At 36.1% G+C, this 27,156-nt stretch overlaps 1 protein-coding gene across 1 annotated transcript in view; it reads left to right on the forward strand.

The window, feature by feature from the left end:
• Positions 1–26,731, forward strand: part of LOC134792895 (uncharacterized) — a 40,281-nt gene extending 13,550 nt beyond the window's left edge. Inside the window, exon 3 of the mRNA XM_063764335.1 lies at positions 26,162–26,731. Within this exon, the coding sequence (XP_063620405.1) occupies positions 26,162–26,554 (393 nt within the window). The 3' untranslated portion in view covers positions 26,555–26,731. The remainder of the gene's footprint in view (positions 1–26,161) is intronic.
• Positions 26,732–27,156: the final 425 nt, after the last annotated feature.

Genomic DNA, 27,156 nt, shown 5'->3' on the forward strand with positions numbered 1-27,156 from the left:
AAATAACACAAATTAAAATATTTTCATATAAAGTAATTTAAATTGTTCTTAGAATCAATACACTGTTAAGAGTCTCACGAACTCCCCGTCAAAGGCCGCTACCATACAATCGAAATTACGCTTTCATTTTAAAACGATATGTTTAAATTACATGAAACTTGCATGAACCTTTATGCAACATATACCTATGTCCAGTAGGTACTAGTTTTATTTGCTAAAAATTGGTTTACAAAGAAAATAGAGCGAGTAGAAGTTTTGTACAAATAGCAACACTCCTAACTGTACATCGGTGGACCATATTACAAAAGGCATAAATTCGCGATAGACCCGTCTATAAATGTGAGTTAATATGTGTTCAAAACGCGAAATTTTTAAATATTATAGGCAGGTCCACGGATGTATTAACAGTGTAGGCGATGGTAAGTAAAACTTTAAAATGAGAGCCTTTGATTTTATAGATGCGTGTGACTCTTAATCTGCTTGAATTGGAATTAAATTCTAATTGATTAGTTGTAGGTAAATGCTAGTATAGCCTAGACCCGAATAAGCTTGCCACAGTTTGCACGTGTCGCCGGGTATAATCCTAGCCATATGGCCACTAATGCGTAGATATACAGCCACAACCGCATACAAATTAGGTTCAACATACGCTAGTTCATGTTGCTACCATAATTCTCACGTATTTCACAGAAACGTAATGTTGTATTGTATTACTGTCTTTCTGGTCCCCAAAGGCACTGTTCATAACATAATAAGCCAAGATATTATGTTGTCTACACAAAGAATCGTCATAAACATGCATGAAACATGTAAATAGACGGTATTTAATGATATTTAATTAGTTAAATTCGCTTACAAGTAAAGGTTTGAAGGGGCCCACAGATTACCAGTTCGCCGGACGATATCACCCAGTCAGTAAAACGCAAAGGTGACAGTTCTGAACAACTGACAGGCCGATATCGTCCGGCGAACTGGTAATCTGTGGGCCCCTTTAAGTTATAACCAGACGGATCATACGCTTTTCGCCAATAATTTCTAGTAAGCATAAAGGAACTATTTTAGATATTGATGTGACAGACTGGATTAAAATTCAATTCCAACATAAGTACTCTTGCAGTCAATAAAAAAGATCGAAATCAGCCAACTTTTAAATGAGTTTAAAAGGACACGTCTTACATTTAAACTAGGGAATGCTCCCGGTACTGAGTTTGTATGGCGAGAACCGGGAATTCCCGGTTCCGGTACTGTGTTTGTATAGAAAACCGGTACCGGGAGCACTCCCTAGTTGAAACTATTCGTCAGTAACCCCCTCTGTTATTGAAACCTCCTCTTTGAAGTTCACGGTTCATATTTGAGGAAGTAACTATACTAGTAAACTGTTCGCTATTCATACTTTGCGCCAAGGTTACATTAACAAAGTCAAGTGCGCCATTATGTACCGTTTGTTTTAGTTTTTCAGGTTTGTTTATAAATTTATGACAGGTGAGGCGGTGATCGATAGTGTTTACATATTTTTATTTCTGGATTGAAAAGCTGCGAGCAAATTTGAATAGAGTAGCGTAAATATTTGAGTTCATTAGACACGTTCTGTTTATTAGATGGGTTGTCTAAGCTAGCTTATTGCTTTGCGTCAGGAAATTAATATTATTTTTGCAGTACGAGGATGCATGAGGAAATGAATATTTTTTTTGAAATATCATAGTCAATATGAAACAAGACAACAATTACTTACTAGCTGCTTTGTTACTGCACACCGTTGTATGGGGACCTTGCACTTTGAGACTATGCGCTGAAACTTGGCACAGTTGATTCTTAGCTGGTCTTGAGCAGATACAGACCGGGAGCCGTAGAGAGCCACCTCTCATTTAGTGAGGGGGGAGGGGGAAAGTTCGACGCTGCCGCGCTTCACTTGGAGCAACATTTCTCTAAAACTATACCTATTAGGGAATGTAATATATCATTTTCGGATAAATTAAGGATGAGGAATCTAGTTTTGGAACAAAAACAATGCACTTTCTAACAAAAAAAAAGCATAAAGTAGAAAAGACTAAAAAACGTATTTTTGATTTTTTCATAATTACCAATTTTTTTTTAAAGTGTAGCAGGAATCTGAAAACAAAAAATACAGTCGTAAAGCTACATTTATTACGTTTAAGAAAATATATAGTTTAATATACAAAACTGTTGATAAATAGGAGATAAAAAATAATATTAAGCGTGGGTCAGAGTGATCTTAATACAAAATATTATGAATGTGGGAAAGTTACCTATAATTTGTTCTACAATCGTTTATTTTTCTTGTTTTTCGTAAATAACTCGTAAACGGTAGCCCACAGCAAAAAAATATCTTTTACGTAAATAATCTGTTTCAGATTTCTTATAAAATAAGTACTACTGTTTTTCGGTATCATCAATATTAAAAAAAATATTGAAGGGAGAAAATAAATACTTAGGTCCCCTTTTTTAGTCATTCGTAAATAACTCGTAAACGAAGGCCAATAGCAAAAAAATTTTTAGTACATGAATAATTTACATAAAATTTCCTACAAAAAAGGTCATTCGAACTTTTTCGCTAGGATCAATATTAAAAACGATATTAAAGAGAGAAAATAAATTCTAAGGTCCCCTTTTTAAATATTGATCCTAGCGAAAAAGTTTAAATAACCTTTTTTGTAGGAAATTTTATGCTAATTATTCTTGTGTTAAAATATTTTTTGCTATTGGACATCCTTTACAAGTTATTTATTTTCCTTACCTTAGTATTTATTTTCTCCCTTCAATATTTTTTTTAATATTGACCTTAGCGAAAAAAAGGAGCACTTATTTTATAAGAAATCTGAAACAGATTATTTACGTAAAAGATATTTTTTTGCTGTGGGCTACCGTTTACGAGTTATTTACGAAAAACTAAAAAATAAACGATTGTAGAACAAATTATAAGTAACTTTTCCACATTCATAATATTTTGTATTGAGATCACTCTGGCCCACCCTTAATATTATTTTTTATCTCCCATTTCTCAACAGTTTTGTATAATAAACTATATATTTTCTTAAACGTAATAAGTGTAGCTTTACAACTATATTTTTTGTTTTCAGATTCCTACTACACTTAAAAAAAAATTGGTATTTATGAAAAAATCCAAGACACGTTTTTTTGTCTTTTCTACTTTGTTTTTTTTTTGTTAGAAAGTGCATTGTTTTGGTTCCAAAAAAAAATTCCTCATCCTTAATTTAACCGAAAATGATATATCACATGCCCTAATAGGTACAGTTTTAGAGAAATGTTGCTCCAAGTGAAGCGCGGCGGCGTCGAACTTCCCCCCTCCCCCCCACTAAATGAGACGTGGCTCTCGAGGTCTCCCGGTCTGTATCTGCTCAAGACCAGCTAAGAATCAACTGTGCCAAGTTTCAGCGCATAGTCACAAAGTGCAAGGTGTCGTGCACTAACAAACTAGCTATACGGCTGGTTGTAGCAAACGGACTGGCTAGACATGTAAAGGATGACTCACGCTAGACCGGGCCGGGGCCGGGCCGGAGCTTCCGGCGCTTCGTTTTCTATGGAAAGCACCATGTGATCACCGATCAGCCGTCATAGAAAATGATATGTCGGACGCCTCGGTCCGGGCCCGGCCCGGTCTAGCGTCGGTCATCCTTTACTGTCCGCTATTTTACATAGAATTTAAATGTTTGTGACATTTAAAACGATACATGCCGTACAAGAATCGCGGCCCGATTCGAACTTTAAGATACGTCAAATATTACGGCTAGACACGATATAGATTAGAAATGTCTAATCCATATCGTATCTAAATGGAAATTGAACATTAATCTATGTTCAATTTTCATTTTATAGCAGAAATAACGAGTAAGCATGGACGGCTCGATTCAAACAATGCTTCTAAGTTTTTGGTTGAAGAAATGTCACTTTTGATACTGATACTGACAGATCGTTATCGTACCGCAGTGATCTCGAATACGGCCGTGAGTCAATCTCGACGTCAAAAAGTCACTCTCCCTACGCATGGCGCTATATCGTGTTAAAGCGCTACGCCAAAGTTCCTCTACGAGTGGTAATTGCTACGGAATTTTACCTCTTGCTACGGCCTAAAGCGTAGCTGTCTGAGAAAAGGGAAAAAAAATGTCTGGTCACATCTATCTATCGGATTTCTTTATAAAAACCGATAAAAATGCTATATTTTGCCACGGAAAAGTTAAACTAAATTATAATTATATAATATACTCGCTAATTGTCGATCTCATATTTAAGTTAGTAAATATAATTTCAATTACAAGTTCACGTAACCTTTAGGAGCTAGTTTAGCTAATAATTTAATTATGACAAGTTATTGTAGTAGGCAATGTTCTCATTACTTTACAGCCCCGGGTGGTATGATAGTGACTTGAGGCAGACACACGGTTACTACAAGTATTTAAACCTTTACGTGCCTATATATATATTCTCATTATTCAATTTTAAAATATCAAAACATAAGAATTCTTTATACATATAAGATTATGTACAATGCAAGTAAGGACCTTCAACATCAAAAATAACGTAACAGACTAAGCGTCAAAAGTATCTACCCCATGAGGTGCCCATAATCTCCAACATTCAGTTACTACATTTTTATATGAAAACGGTTTTCTTGGTCTAATGTACAGCGAGCTGAAAAATTGCACGGACACATTATGCATGGCATTAATTCATAAACTTCTACAGCTGGGTGTACTTATTGCCAGTAAAAATTCAATATTTCATTTTTTTACATGACTAAGACCATGATTTAGTCTGTAATAATATCGTCAAAAACGCGGTCAAATTCCGATCCATATTGATATATTGTCCCCATACGATTATTTTCAGAAAATGTGTTTGTGTGTACGTCTAATTGCTACCACTCTTTTCACGCCTTTTACATGTAGCCGTAGGAATTAGACCGCAGAGATTAGGTATTATTTCCTCAGAAAGGAAGTTTGTGTGAACATCAATATGCTGCAAAACATATACCTACATATTTATATTTAACATATGTAGGTATGCAAAATTTTGGCTTCTCGAACGCAAAAAAGGTTAAAAGCATTAATTTAATATTTTGACCACACTTTAAAACAATGTATGAAACTTAAACTTAGGCCCTTCCTAAAATACGACAATATACAAAACCAACTTTAAAATTGCAAATTTAGCTCACGAGATGTTAGAAAGTCTATTGCCCGCATTTGATACGGTACCTACGCCACTAAAACACAATTTGTAAGAGAATAGATGTTAATATGTAGCAGTTATTCTAATTTTCATATATTGGTTATGGTTGTGGTTAATTGGCCAAGCTATTGTGTTTGAGTAGTAAATTGAAACAGTATTCAATTAAGTTGCACTACGAATACGTACAGGCGGTATAATTAATATTCAGAGGTAATAACTGAAATAGCTCTTATCAAACACTGGGTGGAACCCGTGGAACGTACCACCCTATACAATGAAGCGGTCAAAGGAGTGGTCCGAGTGTACACAATATATCTAAAAATATGTATACAAGTTTAGACCTTATTCCATTGTTATAAGGCAAAATATCTTTGACGTAAATGGTAACCTTTAGTTATCACATAAGTAACGTAACAGCTTTTAACTAGCTATGTACTTAGGGGTCATCCATTAATTACATCACACCTTTAGGGGGAGGGAGGGGGTCAAGAAAATGTGACATGTTGTGACATGGGGGAGGGGGGAGTCACAAACATTGTGATGTCACTTTAACTTCATCAGTAACCGAAAATTAATTTATATTTTTTTATTCGCTGTGTACAGTTAAATAATGAGATTTTGGATGTAATTATCGGTGTGTTATAAAATTACTAATATTTAAATATCAAAAATATTTTTATATGAAAAAAATAATGCCGAGTTAATATTGTCGATTTCGTTGAAAACAAAATTGCCTAAAATGTGACGTCACACCAGGGGGGGAGGGGTTTGCAAAATGTGACTAAGTGTGACAAGGAGGGGGGGAGGGGTAAAAAAACCTAGAAATTCGTGTGACGTAATTAATGGATGATCCCTTAGTTATTAAATACTGAAATCAAAGAACGCTGAGTTCACTTGACTACAAAACACGTTTAACGCTAAACATTTTTCTGCACCTTCTAATTGAAAAATAAAGGATCACTTACTTACTTTATCTTTTTCCTGCTCAAGACAAACACGTGGAAAACCTACAGAACTGCCTTTGTCTAACAGTTGGATATTTGAACTATCCGCTAAAAACCGCTACTTGAACTTGGAAATTGTATTTGTCTTATGATACAAATAATGAAAACATTTCTATTCTTCTTTGTAGTGGTGTGCGGAAAGCTTTACCAATAAATCGATGCCTACGAATATTTTAGGTCTTTCATCGTCAACATTTTCTAAAGAGGATTCTAAAACCTTCTTTGTCACCAAACGGGCTTAACGCAAAAAAGATATTGAATACCTACTGATATTTTGTATTTATGAACTTTGCAAATGAGTGCTTTCTGTCAATCGACAGAACATCATAATAAACTAATAACAAATTCATTAACGTCAACCTAAAACAATTGTGTCGCTTAACTTGAAACTCGGGTAAATCCATTCGACGTTCTCAGCAAATATCTACCCTATTTCCTTTTCTTAATACCAAAATCGCATAATCTGACAGATGGATTTACCCGAGTTTGAAGTTAAGCGACTCAATTATGAGTTTAAGCCAATTTGAGGACGGATTTTCAGTGTCGGGCTGTCTTAAATAAAACGGTTATAGGTAGTTATAATAACTTTATATAATGCTGAAATGTGAAATATTTAGGAACATAAACCGTTTCTTGTATGTAGGTAATTTAAACACGAGTAGGTACATATACCTATTTCTAATTGACGCTTGGGTATTTGTGTTTACTTTACATCAACTTTTGGACTAAACTTAATTTGATCTAGTATTCATAACACATAATCTTGCGGCGATAAACTTGGCCATAGTGGCCATTGACTAGGTGGATACAATTTTTTCTGTCACATATTATGTAACTCGGAGGATAAAACAATAACACCTTTCATGGTGAATTAATGTTTAAAAGCGGCCACCTATTAGGAAGTACATGAAATCTAAAATCCAATAATTACGAACGAACTATACAGCAATTGCAAGTTGGTGATCCTCGCTAAATACTGGCTAATAGTTGGCTTAGCTCCAGGCGATGCCGCTGGCACCCTGAATACTTAAGAGGACCCTGGATTTTAGCACATGGATTGATTTTAACCCATATATGCAAAAAAAACATTGCGCAACCCACTTAAACAAAAAGACTAGTAAGTAACTATATGTCTCTTAGATGTTTTTACTAAGTTTTGGACGTTAAATCGAGAGGAAATAAAGTATTGAGGGTTCATTTTATTTTTGTTGAAGTATAACATATATTTGCCTTAATAATATGCCAAAACTTACTGTCCAGAGAGGAACAAGAGACACTGCGCAGAGAAAACGACGCGCCGGAAGCTCCGGCCCGGACACGGCCTGGTCTAACGTGAGCCATCCTTAAATCCTCATATTTTACATCTGTCAATCGTCAAATAACTAACGTATCCACTAGATTCCCTTATCGTGTAGCTTTTATATAAAATAATAGCTTTTATTGAGTTATATATACATATATATATATATATATATATATATATATATATATATAACAGCCTTTTTAAAAATGTATCTATTGTCTGAGCTCATTGTCCTCTTAATAGCCAGCGTGTATCTAACGAGCCGCCGCGGCCGCAGCGACCGCGCCCAATCACCACCCAGTTTCAATTTACGCGGTTATCACACTGATGCGGATCCGAACCCCGCTCCGATGTGTGAGCGTGAAAGCGCTATGCACGTATGTCGTATAGCGATGCCCCACTCGCGCAACTTGAACGGCGTGCGGATCAGTATTCAATGTAAAGACCGCTTTATGATACCAGTTACGAGCGCTGCTCTTAAAATTCATGTATCAGTATATTACCGAGTTCATAGAAATAATTACGACCGAGAAATCGTTAAAGCTGCCATGGACAATGAATTTGACGTAGACTGGTTATATGTTTGAAGCCAAACGGCTGAAGTGGCAATGCTGAGATAGATACCTACTTCATTGAAAATACATTTATACCGTTCAGGTAATAGAGGACAACCGCTTTTCTCAACAAATGTAGACTCTATTTTCCTTCTTAGATATTGACAATACGGAAAATGAGTAGCTAGATCAGTGCCCCAAACGCGTTAGTTCCGCGTACATTATTCCCGATCGCATTTTTCCCCACTCGCGTTAGTTCCGCGTAGCATTATTCCCGATCGCATTTTTTCCAACTCGCGTTAGTTCCGCGTAGCATTATTTCCGGTCGCATTTTCCCCCACTAGAGTTTGTTTTTCAAGAAACATTTAGTCACAACTTAGCTAGACGGAGCCCCGCTTCGCGGGGCTCCTATTTCTGGGCGGTTTCTGAAGCTACCTAACGAACCTAACCTACCTAACCTATTAATTTAGTGTGACGTCCATGAAAACATTACACTTTGGGGAAGAAAGTGTAGGTAATAATTCTACGCGGAACTAACGCGAGTGGGGAAAAATGCGACCGGATGCGAACTAACGCCTTGGCAGACTTATAAATATTCCTGACATGAGGGTTCATACCTACCGACTGGAATTGGTTTCATGGTGGTATCAGATGGGTTAAATTAGGGGTCCCGGTGGCCACCTTTGAGAGCGTCTGCCAAGCACTTCCGGCAAAAAAAATACTGGCAGACTTCGCTTTTATGTGTCTACATGTAAATTTCTAACTGCTGCCATAACTATTATTTCGGTATCAGATGGGTTAAATCAGCCCCCTTTTTTCGCACCGGAAGAGGCCTTCTTTTTCGTACTTTCGGCAAGTTCCGCCGTGGCAAACTATCGAATTCGGACTTAGCATCACTTTTATGGGAAACCATTGTGCATTTCATCGTGGTATCAAGTCGGTTAGAAAATTTGCGGCCGGCTCTTCTACTATATATAATAAGTGTTCCGGACGTTTGTGTTTTAGTTTTTATTTTATTTTGGGTAGTTGCATTTCATAACTTTGAAGATAAACAGGAAATCCCACCTCACCCCGTAGTCCCTCGTATTTGGGGTGAGTTGGGTTTTCATACAAAGGTGATTTTGGAACATTGTTGGATCGGTTTGTTTTATTATGAGTATTACTATAGCTCCATTTTAAATTGGAATACATTATTTTTGTAGCAGTAGCCTTAAAATCTCATCTCACCCCCCTTTCATCCCTTCTCTCCCCATTCATAACCCAACTCTCCCCGCGAACCCTACTCACCCCATTTTACGGTACCCATTAACCTATTTTCCTTATTTCAAGCCCAACTCGCCCTTCACTTGAATGATGCCATCTCTCATAACTTGTTTCGAGCGTGAAATCCTAAAAGGCGTTGGTTGAAATACGGCTGCGAGTTTGGTAAAGTATCGGCTCACTTTTGAAAAGTGACGCCAGATGGAAAGCTGTGATGGGTATTTCAAATAATTACGAATTTTATAGGCACTGACTTGGGTACAGTCAGGGGTGCGAAGCTCCTGACTTCGGGAAATCTCGGCTCCGTTCGGCTCAGCATTGCTCCGAGCAATTATTAGGGTTGACACAACTTGACGTCCCTTTGCGTGTACGACAGATAAGATAATAGCTTGAATTTTGACAACCCTAAAAAGCAGAAAGGGATAGTGCCATATATTAGAAAGGGACAGCGTGATTCGACACTGAACCGCTGTCAAACTTCGGTTTTGTAGGAAGTTTTCTTTCAGTACGGTGGTACTATTACTTATTCTGTGGTACAGTCAGCGTCACCATCCTTACAAGTCAAAATGGCAGATCAAGACTAACTATTAATAGCTCATTGAGTCTTGTAGCGCGTTTATGAATTACGCCAATAATATTTCACACATCTAATACAGTCACCTGCAATAATATGTTATACACCGTGTTTTTTTTTATTCCGCTAATTTCAAGGGTGCATTCCTGAGCTTAAATAAAGTAACTTTCTCAAAGACCCATATTCTAATTAACTCCATTTCGGAGATAAACAAAATTTTTTTTTTCCTATAAGGCCTCTACAAGCGTGCACACTTGCCTTAGGGCCGGTTTACATATTGATTAGTGTTTAGAATGAGTTCATACATTTGCTACTAAACTTAAGTACAATCTCGGTCGATCGATGTTTGAAATGACTTTGATATGTCACAGATTTCAATTGTTTGGTTGAGTTAAATGTAATGCCCGTGTTACAACAACGCTATATGCTACATTTAATTACATTTAAACAAAAAAAAAACTTAAAAAAAAACAACAAACATTTTTTTGTGAAAATTAACTATGCCATTTAGTTCTCTTAAACGTATTTAACCATACCCCGAAGTTAACGGAATTCAATAAAAACACGGTGTATAAAGAAAGCAGCAAAATATCTGACACGACCTTATTTGTAGAGCCATAAGAGCATGTCACATGTTCGTGGCCTTCGAAGAGTAACATATTATTATATATTATTGCAGGTGAGGTGACAAACAATGGATCTCCGGTATACTTACTATTCTATATTACAATATATATTATGTGGTATTTTTAGGGTTCCGTTCCTCAAGAGGAAAAAACGGAACTTATAGGATCACTCGTGCGTCTGTCTGTCTTTCCGTCTGTCACAGCCTATTTTCTCGGAAACTACTGGACCAATTAAGTTGAAATTTGGTAGACATATGTAAATTAGTGACCCTAAGATGGACATGTTTTTTTATAATTTGAAAATATATAGGTTCGAATTACCAAAAAATTACCATTCACCCACTTTATCTCCGAAACTACTGGGTTTAAAATTTTGAAAAAAATACACAAAATAGTTCTTTACCTGTAGATGACCTATTAGAAATGTGCAGTCAAGCGTGAATCGGATTTATGTACGGAACCCTAGAAACGCGAATCCGACTCGCACTTGGCCGGTTTTTTTGTAATCTCCTTACTGATAAAACTTACGTAAGACACAGACATATTAAATATATTAAAACTTCGGGGGTTTTTCGACTTAAAATACGTCAGTGACCCGTTCTTAATATAATTATTTAAAATGTCCTTACTGACTGAGTTAATGTATTAATTTTATTTAAATGTTACTTCGCTTATCACTTGACCTACCATCTTCGTTACACGCATGTGTAATTGTTCATTGATCTAAAACATTTTGATGAGAGCACTCAGATCATAACACCGATAGGTGCCGATAGCAAAGAAAATTATTGATGAACTTAACGAGGTGAACAGAGACGTAGATATATATTTTCCTTTTAAAGCTATTGTGTGGGTATATCTTCCGATGCATCAGTAAATCAGCAACTTATATGCTGAGTATATTTATTTTTGAGAATCACGATGACTTGCGTAGTCTTTTTTTGAGTATTATTATTTACTTGCAAATGGAATTCTTAGAACAAGAATCGGAAACAGAAAGATGGATCAAAACTTGTAGTGGCATCTTTACATTTTTACCAAAACTATGTTTCCATATAAAATCTTCGAAAGCTGAAGTAGAAAGAACTGAAGAGCGACAGGTATTTGGTGGTATTTGTATTGTTAATCATTAGCGCTTGAAGGTTGATTACCTCATCTATAAAGTATTGAGTCCATACAACGTCACATACGTCTCTGTCAAACTAGAGCTTCAATATTTTGCACTACTTTACTTCGTATTATTTTATCCATGCAGCAAGCAACACGACAACGTTATTAAGCTTCTTTGACTGGAGTAAGTCAGACAATTTCATGAAAAAGCCTCCATTAAAGCTAATTCATTAGGCACCCAGCATGGAGCGCCGTAATAAAGGCTTCGTACGAAGGAACGGCAAAACGATAACATTGCTCAGACGGTAAATTTCATTAACATTTACTGCGAAATCTGGGTGAAGACAGGTAAAGAGCGGAATTTATTATCCAGTTCATTGCTTTTCTTATCCCTTGAATAAAAATCCGGCTGTCGCACCACGCCTAAAGGGTACACTATACCAAAAATGCAAATAAATTCAAAAGATCCTTAACGCTACTTCCTTTAATTTATGAATTCTCTAGCACAAACCCGACATAATTGAGGGTATGTCGGCTGGTATTTTTTCTGGCTATCTTTTGATATAAAATATTTTGTACAGTTGTTAAATATAATATTGGATATAAATATTTTACGACTAATAAACGAACCAGACGGGCATCACAAAAGTATGAGGATTTCCTTTAACCCTTCAAACAATTTACTTTTCAAGGTACGTAAATATATATAAGTACAGAGTGTTTTGATACGCCCACATATTCTAAGGATAGTTAGTATAGGCCTAAATGAATAGCCTTTACAAGGCAGAGGGAATATATTTCCCACCTGATTTTGAACTTTATTTCAAAGTGAGAGGATTCAATTTTGCTTAATTCCTGACACCTTATGCCTTATAAAGGGTTAACTTCCACAAGTTTTACTGAAAATTACGACTTTTAGTTTTCCTTATAAAACATATCAGCGTGCAATTATTATTATTATTATAGGACAATTTTACACAAATCGGCCTAGCCCCACAGTAAGCTCAATAAGGCTTGTCTTGTGGGTACTAGACGACGATATATATAATATAAACATATATACAAATACTTATATACATAGAAAACATCCATAACTCATGAACAAATATTTGTGATGAACACACAAATAAATGGCATTACCAGGATTCAAACCCGGGACCTTCTGCTTCGTAGGCGGGGTCACTACCGAGTCTACCGACTAGGCTAGGAGGCCGTTAAAATGTACCTATCACTATTTTAGGAGGCCGTTAGTATCACTATTTTAGTTTGCTCAAAACGATGCACTTATTGACTGTTTATGCTGCTCAAAAAAATAAGAATAATTAGAATACAAAATAATAAGAAGCTAACTGAGAGCGTATATCTAAAAATGCAACTCATAAACTGAGAGGCGTCAGTAGTGTACACTGCGACAAATTACGGTGAGGTCGGACCTTTTTTATAGGTACAGTGCGCATAATTAGAGACCGAAAATTCACAGTAAGTCGACACTCGGTAAATGAAGTGACGCTTGTAATATTTGCGCTCGCTTATCTAAGTCAACTAATTAAGCGCGTTATTGAGCTCGACAAATAGGTATGTAGCGAAACATATTTTGACGCTCCCTGTACGTTAGGTTAGGTTAGGGATAAGTGGTTAAATTAAATTCAATGTGGCGGTGAAATTTATTAGCGCGCGATTAGATCTTGCTTGCGGGCAATTGAATTACCAAGTACGTGCATACGTATATTAGCAGATAAATATAACTATGCAGATAGACAACCTGACGCGCAATTTTTTTACCTCTGCACACAATAGAAAATCTTTTTCATTTGTCATGCTCTGAAAGAGGGTCATGCATTGTTGTTCTAAAAGGTGTGCAGAAAATGATACGTTTCTGCACTAGAGCATTTTAGGTTCCAAGTACGATTTTATAATTTTTTTACGATATGCAATTGAAATATGGGTATAAATGGATTTGTTATACAATTTCCATTCTGATATTTGACTCTCCATTCCATAAATCCGAAACTTTTGTCTAAATTGTTAATTGAAAGTACCCTAAAAAAAATACTATTAAAATGTATACTTCTTAGTCATGTTTTAAAAAAAACACATGCATTTTACTTTCCTCGTATTCGAAATGAAAAGTAGAGTGTTTGACTCGGATGAAAGGCATCATTTCAGCCTCGGACTATTGGCCTCTCACTGCGTTCGAGCGCCAAACTACCTCGGCAGAAATGAGTGCCTTTCATCCCTTGGTTAACAATCTACTATTATTATACAGCAGTTACTACGCAAACAAGGGAAATTGTCCGTACATAATCTTCGTGAACTGGGCTATTCTGTGGTCCCAAAGCAGAACCGGCGCCAATCGGGCCATCACTAGTGGCTTTGTTCAACGATTCCAATTTAACTGCCTTCGGAAACACGTTTTAAAGCGTATTAACTCCATGGCTGTTTGTTTTTGCTGTTCACGGTATTATTGTCGTCGAAAGACGTTGATTGCACATAAATTCCTGCTAGTATTTAGTATTAACTATCGCCTATTCCTGGATTATTGTCTGTGAGTGTAACAAACGTAAATTGTTTAGTAGATGAGTCTAAACTGTCTAAAGGAACCTCCTACGTTTACTAAAACTAAATGGAAAGAAAATACACCTTTCTTAGAACATGTCACGGACATGATGAAGTAGTTCCAAGAAATATCTTCATCTCTAAATACGTAGTAAATAGTTTAGGAGTAATAATGTAGTACAAAGACCGACTAAAATAGTTATTAAGCCGAAACTGAAACCTAATTCTGGCTTTGGCAGAAACCAAAATAGAAATTTCTTTTGAAAATAAGATTTGCGCTATCAATAATTAAAAATATACATTTTTTAGTTAATAGAGACCAGAAATTACTATAATTTACAACTAAGGTAAAAACAAATATACGCTGTTACTTTCCGAAAATTGAAACTGAAAGTTGGGTTCAGGCGGAGTATGTCACTTTCTTAGGACGTCACATTCTGAGGACGTCACATTCTGAGTTCGTCACTTTCTGAGTACGTCACTTTCTGAGAACGCCACTTTCTGAGTACGTCACTTTCCGAGGACGTCACTTTCTGAGTTCGTCACTTTCTGAGTACGTCACTTTCTGAGAACGCCACTTTCTGAGTACGTCACTTTCTGAGAAAGCCACTTTCTGAGGACGTCACTTTCTGAGTACGTCACGCTTTTTAGCATAGGTACGATTTAACAGTATAATATACCTGCACGAAAAATGTATACTGCCAGCAGCAACCAGATAAGCTGTTCGACATACGGTCGCTTTTATATCCTACATACCAATACCAATCTCTGTTTGCCTTACGCCTGACTGGTAGAGAATTCCATTTGGCAAAACGTCCTATGTTTCGTGCAATAAAGTGAAAATAAAGAAATAAATAATGAAAAAACAATCTAATTATGTTTAAATCAGATTATTTAATTCAGAATACTTAGAAACTACAAGCACCAAAACATGTTAGCCACAGATTGGAGTTAGGCCGGCAACTGCTTCGATTCAATACACATAAATGTTTCTCACAGTAGGAACCATGATTTTATCATTCGCCGCTGTGATTAGCTGGTGAAGGTATCACGGCAAGCTCGCTGACACCAGTAGAAGGACATTCCCACATATTTACATTTAAACGGACTGCCGCTCCTTTCGTGACAACATATTCTTCGGCATACCGCGTCTTCTGTCATGTCTCCATAAACTCAAACGTCTTTTTTTCTGACGATAGTGTAAATTTTGGATATCTGCGTATAAAATCAGCTCTTGCAGTTTTGTTTCAGACAATATTTCTTCTCGTGCCACCTGTGGAGAATAGGCGTCAAAGGATTTTTTCTTCATAGCGTTGCCGAGAATTTCAGAATATGTTCAGCCATCAATCACTTCTGCGTATGGAGTAATCCATACTCTCATAGTTCTCATGTTCTGCATATATTTAATGTAATTTATTTGTTTCTTTTTTCCTATATAGGTTACACGATGAATTTTTAAATTAATATTACATTGTACTTTTAGCCTGACAATAAAAATTTATCATGTCACCGATTTGACATCGCTGATTTTTTTTCTATTTCAAATGCGAAACTACAAAAAGCTTATATAGTTTCTCAAAGGACTGTCTCATTTCAAACATAGACAGAGATAAACATACTATCCTTGTCTTACACTAGTACTAGCACCCAAAAGAAAAGGATGAGTGTAGTTTTTATTGTTCTTATTTAATGACAAATTGGTTTGACCAACTATAATTACAGTCCGTTAACACTCAGAATGAACTTCGTTTTTCGGGTAAAATCGGACGTAATCGCGTAATAGAAAATGACAGCGTCGTACTGATTTCGTTGCAATCCAACACTCAAACTAAACAGGGTGGTCTAAACCACGATGTCCAAAAATTTTTTTAGATTCCTCAATAGGGAATATTAGGCAAAGCTCTGAGTAGGGGGCTATTCATAAATTACGTCATTTCAAGTTAGGGGGGGGGGGTCTGGACATCGGATGACGGTAGCGTGAAGTAGGAGGAAATGGGGTCATTTGAAGCATGATTTTTGGATGATTATAGGGGGGGGGGGTCCAAAATCGTCAAAAATCGATGACGTAATTTATGGACAGCCCCTAGGTGGCACAACTAGCACATACAGTAAACAAACATCAATGACACATCATGCGTCACTACGTCAATCACATGACCTACCGTGAAACACGACAATCGAAAGTTCGGTTTCTGCCTCTCTATCACTCTTGCATATTTGAGCGATAAAGAGGCAGATAACTAAATTTCGATATTCGCGTTTACCGGTAGGCCCTTGTTAACAAACCGCCTTGATGCATCAAAGTCATATTTTATTGTCTGTGAAAACTTGTCAAAAAACAGTTTAAGGCACAGAGTATGTATAAGTTAGTCTATGAATTTACTAGAGTACTACACTCTGGCGGCAGAACATTGCAGTAATATCCCCTATTCTGCTCCCCTATCCGTGGGCTATTAGCTGGCTATTAGAATATACCCTATGTATGTTAGCCGATTTTTCGTAGTTTTCGAGTTATGAATTTTTTAACTTTTAACGTTTGTTAAGAAATTCCGGGGTGAACCGATTAATTTATTTAAAGAAACTATTGAACTTTTTTGAATGTTTTTTTTTGTAACATAATCCTTTACAAACGACGCAGTTGCTAAAAAAAATCAGCATCCTCACTTGGCTGCGAGTTGGAAAAAAAAGACATAAAAAAAAACATAGCCACTACCGAATACAGAACCTCCTCCTTCCATGAAATTGAAGTCGGTTAAAAAGTCAAAGTTTTACGTTCAAGCAGATAAAGTTTAGATTTTACCTATTAAAAAAAAAGCGAATTCAAGGACTTTTGGTTATTTTAGAAACTGCTAGTCCCTAAGTTTTTTTAAAGGTAAAAAAAAAGTGACAATAGTCATAATTTGACAGAGTCGCCGGTCAAAGGAATCGAGGTGGAAAGTTCCCAAATAAGTAATCTGATAGCCCAAGTAGTGAAGAAACTAAAAAGAAATTTTGGACATCGAGGTTTGTACCACCCTGTATAGAGTAGTTAATACCACCATAACTAGTAGGTAAATATTTAAATTCATATTAAAATATGTGACTTTCAAGAACCGTAAAACGGGGTGAAAAGACACGATTTTCAACTTCAAGACAAAGACGCCAATAATCCAAATGATAAAAGTAAAAATTTTGATATAATTTTTTGAGTCTTGGTTAGTTGTTCAATTTTGCATTTTAAAAAGAAAACGGCTATCTAATCTATTAATTCAAAAATGAAGTTCTTTTAAAATATTTTGTTTGGTCATTACACGGTCAACCTAACACGCTCCTCCTCGCTTTGCTCGTCGTCGCACCTATCTGTTGACTCTAGCAGAACACAGTGGTCACTATTGAAATTAGTAATTAAAAATTTAAAGATCTAATGGTATAATGGCCATTAGGCGTTTCATGATCAGAGATTTCAATTATACTGTATACTGACCATTACGTATTGGTAAATTAATTTGAGGTGTTATGTGTAAAAAGTGACCAATATTCATTAAATTTAACTGCTTTCTTGTTAAAGTACTACTTCGCTGAAACGACATGCTCAGTTATGACTATAGTTGATTACTTAGGTGTGAACAACTAGATGACAACTAAATTTTATGATCGCTTTACAATCTTAGTTGCCAATTTATTATTTTAGTCGCCAACCTATCACTTTAAGTTCCCTATATTTTTTTTTGGTGGCTTGATTTTGCTGCCAGTTTTTTTAATATTATGATGCTTATATTTAAGGCTAATATATTTTTTTTGGCGCTAAAATATTAATGCACAGCCAAATTAATAATAAATAATAAATATTATAGGGACATTCTTACACAAATTGACTAAGCCCCACGGTAAGCTCAAGAAGGCTTGTGTTGTGGGTACTCAGACAACGATATATATAATATATAAATACTTAAATACATAGAGAAAACAACCATGACTCAGGAACAAATATCTGTATCATCATACAAATAAATGCCCTTACCAGGATTCGAACCCGGGACCATCGGCTTCATAGGCAGGGTCACTACCCACAGTACCCACTAGGCCAGACCGGTCGTCAAAATCATATTATTATATGCCCAATGAAAGTTCCTGTTTAATATTTTAGTTGCCCGGTTAATAATAAGCCGTTTTAATTTAGCAAACGATGTACCAAACACCCTGTATACAATATAATATACTTACCTACAAATAAAATATGTGTCTGTTATTACTAGGGCTTCCAAATACCGGACTTCTTTCAATACCGGTATTAATACCGACACTGTCTTTATCAATACCGGGATCCCGGGATCCCGGTATTGACTATAAATGGCTTAAAAAAATTGAGTTTTTTTTAAAGGCTCACTTTTACACCAGATATGTGTGTCCTTAGCTTAGGATATTAAACAATAATCGCCATCTGCAATAATTATGTGAACCCTCCAGGTTGGCAATCATTTCATCCGCCTTGTTGACTTCACAAGTCACATTTTTAGTTCAACCTAATAATCAGCCAATAAATATTCTTTGGCACCAATAATTCGTATGCCATTACAATTAATTTCTTTCTACTTTTTGATAAATATTTAAGAACTAATTATATTAAGGGGCTACCCGACATTTTTGACAAGTTTTGAATCGAATCTCCTATTTTTTTCTAAAAAAAAAACACTTTTTTCGTATCTAGTTTGCAGTGAAGAATCTTACAATTACATGTACGAAATCTAAATATTTGGGTTCGTATTTGACGTCTCGAGAAACGTGTCCAGGGTTTTCATTTTAAACTAATTAACACAAAAGTTATGGCCAGAAAACCAGTTTTTAGCCTAAAATTGTTCAACTTTGATGCCAAATATCTCGAAGGCGATGAACTTTGAAGTAAATATAGGATACTAAACTGCAAAACGTAATTCAAGACCAAAAAAAGTAAGACAATGTTGACACTGCAATAATTTGTTTGTAAAATAGTAAATTCCTTTTGATAAATAATCACGCTAAGATAATTTATTTATTAGTAATTTTACTCCTGCGATTTAAAAAAGTACTTTTATATACTTATTTTTGCATAAATACAAGACGCGCTAGTAAAAAGTGGCAACATTTTCACACTTTTTTTGGTCTTGAATTACGTTTTGCAGTATATATTGCTTCAAGCTGTTGTTGTTAATATAAAAAACATTAGAAAACTAAGGGATTCAGATCGAAGGTCATGCGTGGGGTAGCCCCTTAATATATCCTGAACATCAGAATTCATCACCAAATATTTATCTAACGCATATGCACAGATCTTGTTTCAATTAAATGATCTTCTTTAATTAAATTGGCAAGTTATCTTCTTGATACAGCCGAATTTGACCATTTTAATAGATTTTAAACGTTATAATAGGCACATTTTCCTTGTTTTTGAAAATACCGGGATCCCGGTATTTCATTAAAAAATACTGGTATTGAAAAATCTGTTTAAACAGACGGGATCCCCGTATTTCGGGATCCCGGGATCCCGGTAGAAGCCTTAGTTATTACCACTCTATATAATTTCAGCCAGAAGTAGTTGCCTTTGTAAATGACGGTGTTATGACGGTGTGACGTTCTGCTTTCAAATTCTGATTCTATTTTATGTAGATTATGACAAAAAGTCAAATCGCAATATAGTCATCAACCAAATATTAACCTATTTAGGAAGAAAACAAACAAATAAATTACATTATTATATGCAGAACATGAGAACTATGAAATCGACAACGCTATGAAGAAAAAATCCTTTGACGCCTATTCTCCACAGGTCACACGAGAAGAAATATTGTCTGAAACAAACTGCAAGAGCTGATTTTATACGCAGATATCCAAATTTTACACTATCATCAGAAAAAAAGACGTTTGAGTTTATGGAGACATGACAGAAGACGCGGTATGCTGAAGAATATGTTGTCCCGAAAGGAGCGGCGGCAATGTAAATATGTGGAAATGTCCTTCTACTGGTGTCAGCGAGCTTGCCGTGATACCTTCACCAGCTAATCACAGCGGCGAATGATAAAATCATGGTTCCTACTGTGAGAAACATTTATGTGTATTGAATCAAAGCTGTTGCCGGCCTAACCTCCAATCTGTGGCTAAATGTTTTGGTGCTTGTAGTTTCTAAGTATTCTGAATTAAATAATCTGATTTAAACATAATTAGATTGTTTTTTTATTATTTATTTCTCTATTTTCACTTTATTACACGAAACATATGACGTTCTGCTCTGCTCAATGGAATTCTCTACCAGTCAGGCGTAAGGCAAACAGAGATTGGTATTGGTATGTAGGATATAAAAGCGACCGTATGTCGAACAGCTTATCTGGTTGCTGGCAGTATACATTTTTCGTGCAGGTATATTATACTGTTAAATCGTACCTATGCTAAAAAACGTGACGAACTCAGAAAGTGACGTCCTCAGAAAGTGGCTTTCTCAGAAAGTGACGTCCTCAGAAAGTGACGTACTCAGAAAGTGGCGTTCTCAGAAAACGACGTACTCAGAATGTGACGAACTCAGAAAGTGACGTCCTCAGAAAGTGACGTACTCAGAAAGTGGCGTTCTCAGAAAGTGACATACTCAGAAAGTGACGAACTCAGAAAGTGACGTCCTCAGAAAGTGGCGTTCTCATAAAGTGACGTACTCAGAAAGTGACGAACTCAGAATGTGACGTCCTCAGAATGTGACGTCCTAAGAAAGTGACATACTCCGCCTGAACCGAAAGTTGGGTCGGACCCTAAGTACATTTTAAACGTAAATGAATTACTTATCCGAAATTAACATTTGGCTCTCTGGAAATCTGTACATTGAAACCTTGGCTAGACGTTATGTGTGAGATTTCAAGTTAATCTAATAAACTTGAATGTTTGTGATTACTTTGAGCTTGAAGTTTGTTACTTAAGTAAGCGTGATAAAAGGGAAAATAGAATGAAATTTACCATACAAATACCTTACCTGCTTAACCTGGGACCCGTTTCTCAAAAGCTTGTAACTTGTAATACAAGTGGAAGTCCCTTTCTAATAAAAAGCTGTCAATAAGTGACATCCGCTTGTATTATAAGCTACAAGCTTTTGAGAAACGGGCCCCTGGTATAGGATACCATACTAGCCCATATAACCATTCCAGTCGCAGAATCACAAAGTGGTAACTAAATGTCAGATGTGTCGTAACAGAGTCCACACAATGTGTCTAGAATTGTTTCGAAACAACGTGTCGTCGCCGTGTCTACACTTTTCCGTAACAAGGTGTCGACACATTTGTGTGCACTTTGCGTGCGGTTTGCGACTAAATCTGACAGCAAATTTGTGACAGCAAATGTCAATATAAAATACCTCTTGAAAACCAAGGTTTGTCAAACTACTATTAGTGTCTCGTGTGCTCGTAATTCTAGTAAGTCATCATGGGCAATGCAAATGATAATAATCGACCGAAACCATATAAACACCCAACACCCGTCAACCTTTTACAGAAAAGTTTTTAAAGAAATTCAATAAGCTACTTAGGTCAGGCAACGAATGCTCCAAAAGTTGTAGAGGGAAATGCTCGGAACACAATTTTTGACTCCGTAACTCGGTTTGACAAGTTAGGAGGTGAACATATCAAAAGTCCCCGGCCGTAGCCCTTGAGCGGGGGGGAGAGAGGGGGCTTTGAAGGTCCCATTTTCCCGTTTTTCGATTATATCTCGGAAACTATGCATCTCAGCGACATGGCCACTTATACAAAATGAAAGTTAATTTAATTTGTTACAAGTTCATTCAATCAATTTTTTCGATATGTTGAATAGTTTTTGAGATATCCGCTCTTGAAAGTTTATTTAGGGCTCTCAATTTTATCTTGATATATCTATATCAGTGAAGGTGCTAGGCCGTGTTTGGTATCGTTTTCGTATAAATCTGGGGTGCTGAATCCATTTAAGATATCACATTGACACCATTCCACAAAATAAAAATAAATCTTTTTAGGGTTCCGTACCTCAAAAGGAAAAAACGGAACCCTTATAGGATCACTCGTGCGTCTGTATGTATGTCCGTCTGAATACACAAAATAGTTCATTACCTATAGATGACAGGAAAACCTATTAGAAATGTGCAGTCAAACGCGAGTCGGACTTAATGTACGGAACCCTTAACGCGAGTCCGACTCGCACTTGGCCGGTTTTTTTGAAACTCTTCTTGACGCTTAACCGCTGAACCGATTTCGTTGAAATTTGGTATAGAAATAGTTTGCGTCCCGGAACAGGACATAGGATAGATCTTATAACCAAAATCATCTTTTGAAGGTGTGAAAAGTGGCGTAGAAATTTGTACGGGAAATCAATAACCGCTGAACCGATTTATATGAAATTTTGGATGGTCTACATCTTTGATTTAGTTAAAAATGATGAAAAAACATGACTTCAAACCTAAACTTAAACAGTATTAACTTCAAGAAGTCAATTCTGAATTCCCCCCTACACCTCATTTCACACCTTTAAAGGATGATTTTTGAGATAACTTATTATATCCTGTCTCGGGACTCAAAATATATGTGTACCAAATTTAAATTAAAATTGTTCAGCAGTTTAAGCGTGAAGAGGAGTTTAAAAGAAAGTATTTTAATAAGTTTATATGTTTTTACTTCGGAATGGTGTCAATGTGATACCTTAACTAAATTTGGTACTGCGAATTTATACGAAAACGATACCAAACATGGCCTCGTAGCTTTACTGTTGTAGAAGTCAAAATAAAATTGAGAGCCCTAAATTCTTATTACTTGGCCAAACTTGTGTAGAAGGAAAAGGTAAAATAAAAGTCTTCGGCAGGAATATAAGACACAAATATATTTTTTTTTTGCGTTACTATTTCATTCATCAAATATAAACATACCTTGATTATACTATTCTAGTGAGATCCTCATAGATAAACAAAAACATTTACTTAAAAAATTACAAGGTCGAAATGTCACGGAACTTGTGAGAGTAATATGTGAAAAATAAAAACTTTTATGACAAAAAAAATCTGGAATTTAAGAATCACCCAATTGCGTCGAGGAATCATCTGTATTTTTGCTTGTTTCATTACCTCCTCGCTTCTTTTTTGTCCTTTGTATTTTGTAGCAATTTGTTAGATCTGAAAATAAAGATAACTTGCGTCGTCACGGATGTCGATTTATAGGTTTTAGGGAGTGCAGAATTCGAAAACGATGATCATTTTATAATCCAAGATGGCGACTACGTATTTTGTCATAAAAGTGGAATCCAAAATAGTCATCATTTTCGAAATCTGCGCCCCCTAAAACCTATAAAACGATATCCATGACGACTTTTATGACATAGTGCATTGCCGCCATTTTGAAATTGAAAATGTTATCATTTTCGAAATCTGCGCCCCCTAAAACCTATAAAACGACATCCACGACGACTTTTATGACATAGTGCATGGCCGCCATCTTGGAATCCAAAATAGTCATCATTTTCGAAATCTGCGCCCCCTAAAACCTATAAAACGATATCCATGACGACTTTTATGACATAGTGCATTGCCGCCATTTTTAAATTGAAAATGTTATCATTTTCGAAATCTGCGCCCCCCAAAACCTATAAAACGACACCCATGACGACTTTTATGACATAGTGCATGGCCGCCATTTTGGATTCCAAAATGGTCATCATTTTCGAAAGCGCGGCCCCCTAAAACCTATAAAACGACATACATGACGACTTTTATGACATAGTGCATGGCCGCCATCTTGGAATCCAAAATGGTCATCATTTTCGAAATCTGCGCCCCCTAAAACCTATAAAACGACACCCATGACGACTTTTATGACATAGTGCATGGCCGCCATTTTGGAATCCAAAATGGTTATCATTTTCTAAATCTGCGCCCCCCAAAACCTATAAAACGACACCCATGACGACTTTTATGACATAGTGCATGGCCGCCATTTTGGATTTCAAAATGGTCATCATTTTCTAAATCGGGGCCCCCTAAAACCTATAAAACGACATCCATGACGACTTTTATGACATAGTGCATGGCCGCCATTTTGGATTCCAAAATGGTCATCATTTTCAAAATTGGGGCCCCCTAAAACGTATAAAACGACATCCATGACGACTTTTATGACACAGTGCATGGCCGCCATTTCGGATTCCAAAATGGTCATTATTTTCGAAATGGGCACTCCCTAAAACCTATATATCGACACCTATCTCGACTTTTATGACAAAGTGTTTTGCTACCATCTGCATGCAAGACATTTCTATTATTTTTACGTACAAAAATGGCCCACTGTCAACTTTCAATCGAGATTTAATCGATTAATATTCAGATTAATTCAATTTCAATCTATGTTAGGTCGACTAAACTAATCGCGATTAAAATTTGAGAATTAACTTTTTTTATTCCATTAATTAATCGAATAAACAGTTAATCGATTAATGCCCATCTCTGACCACGGCATTTTTACACTTTGAGAATATCTGAAAACAAATCAACACAAGGAGCCATTTTGCAAATCCAGTAACATACCAGTAACTTTGTTATTACTTTTGACAGCGCGTGTCATGTGTCAACACAGAGTCGACACAAAGTCGAAACATTGCAACTACTTTGTGACTGCAATATTTCTCAGCCTTAAACCATATTTATACATCATAATTAACAAGTTTCGTAGTATGTAAAGCGTTATTTCTGTTATTTAAGTATAGTATACGCATCGAAGTACTAAAAATGCTTCAAATAATATAGTTATGAACACAGTCACTGAGAAGTAAACAATTTCATTTCCGGCTAAACTAAAACAATGGGGTGGCGCGTTGATTATATTACACTTAGTTTATCAAATCACTCGAGCAGTTTAATTCCCCATAATAATTTAAGTCCTATTGTAATATAAATGCAAACAATATATAATTACGTCTTGTAATCCGTTTTAGAGATGGCGTATTAATGTCACTTATTTTTATTTAAGTATTTTTCCATCTGACAGTTTCCATTTGACAGGAACAAAATGAACGAATGAACGAATGATTTTGGCATAAAGTAGTCGCAAACCCGAAACAATGTGTGCACACGGCGACCACACTTTATGTCACTTTGTGTCATGTGTCGACCCTTCCCCATTTCTGGTAACTGTGTCGACACGGCGACGACTCTGCGACTGGAATTGTGACCGAAACAGACGGTGTCGACACAAGATGTGTCAACACCGCGTCGTAACGGCGACTGGAAATGGTTGTATGGGAGGTATCACCCGATTTTATTTATAGACAATAATTTCAAAATGTCTGCAATGGGGGTAAAAAATATTATTAATGTTATGTATTAATGAGTTCTTAATAGGCGGATAAGGCCACAAGGTTTATTTAGTGGCCAGTAAATTTTCAAGTTAGTTTACTTAGTTATCACGAGATTCAAGCAAAAATATGTTGAGAAAGCTTACTGAATTTGGTCTTGTTATCTATGCTGGGATAAACTCCCAAGTTGTCTTATAAATTTAATAATTAATTTTATTATTCATAGGGTACCTACCTTTATATTTTCACAATATTATATTATGGTAATCAGAAATGCTAATTCTATTGCCATTCTGCTAACGAACCGTCATTTCTATTAATTATCAGCAAACTCTACGTACCTACCTATACTATAACGATTCCTCAGAATCGTGTAATCCGAGGTTGTACTCAAATTATAGGTTAATGTTATTATAGAGATGAAAAGTGTAATATGTACTTATAGATTTAGAGCTACTCTAAAATTGATAAGACAGAATCTTAGTAGCAATTATATACTGTTTCTACTTTTTTAGATCTTCCTTTTCTAAGCTCTGCTGAGGGGTGACCAAGTACTTTAGTACAAGATCTGATTGATTAACATTCAGGCTTAGATATGCTTTAGACTTTTACTTATTAGAATCATCTTAGAAAACTGTTAGACATCTACATAATTTTCATTTTTTCTGTTCCAGCGCCTTGATTTGGAAGCAGCAATAACCGCAAACCATTTGAGAGAAAGACAAGAAGCGTTAGCTGCTGAACAGGCAAAGAGGGAGGAACACTCTAGTGGGAAGAACAGTCCTCGGCCACAGTCTCCTAACGGCTCAGTGCATAAGGATCTATCCAGGGTCCCTTCCAAAGTGAGCCAAAAGAGCAACATAGCGGATGAAAGTCATCGTTTCATCAAACCTATAATCTTAGTAAATGACAGACCCCCGGATGATTCTGATGATAAGTGGACGCAACTTGTGGACGTGATTTCACAAAGTGAAAAATTTAAAGAGATTACGAGTAGAAAGAAATTTAAGCGGAAGTTTTGTAGAAGTAAGCGAATTACGTTTAAAAGATCTTACTCCATTGCGTGACATGTGTCAATGGAATTAAAGCCATTGTACATATTATAGTGCGAAGTGTATGTAAATGTATATTCTAACGCATATTTTTTATTTTTTTTAAATTGGTATTTAAAAAGTTTGTCCACCCGTTGTGTTGTAACGGTTGTCCACCCGCCACGTGGTGGACAACCGTTGCTGAAGATCTAGAAAGAGCTCAACTGGACAAGCAGACAACCCAAGATCGGCTGTCTTGGCGCCTTAAAACGAGGAGGACCGACCCCAAATAAAGGGATAAGGCACGGCAGAAGAAGAAAAGGAAATTTAAAAAGTTTGGGACGTACCTTAAAGTTAGATTGTAACTACAATTGATGATAACATTTTACACAAGGTACATTTTTGTAAATAAAATAGGAATGCGCGTTTAATCCCCTATTTTACATATAATTATTCAATGAATTTTATTAATTTAAGTACGCAATAGGTAATTAATGGTCTTAGGAATTTTGTATTTTATTGTGATGTTGAAAGGTAACTAGGATTGTAAATAATTCAACCTGTACTTGGCAAAAATGTCAAAAAATACGTTAATCGTCCTGTATATTATGCTCTCAAAGTATGTTAGTATGTGCCTT

This window comes from Cydia splendana, chromosome 8 (assembly GCF_910591565.1).
Source record: "Cydia splendana chromosome 8, ilCydSple1.2, whole genome shotgun sequence".
Taxonomy (NCBI): Eukaryota; Metazoa; Arthropoda; class Insecta; order Lepidoptera; family Tortricidae; genus Cydia; species Cydia splendana.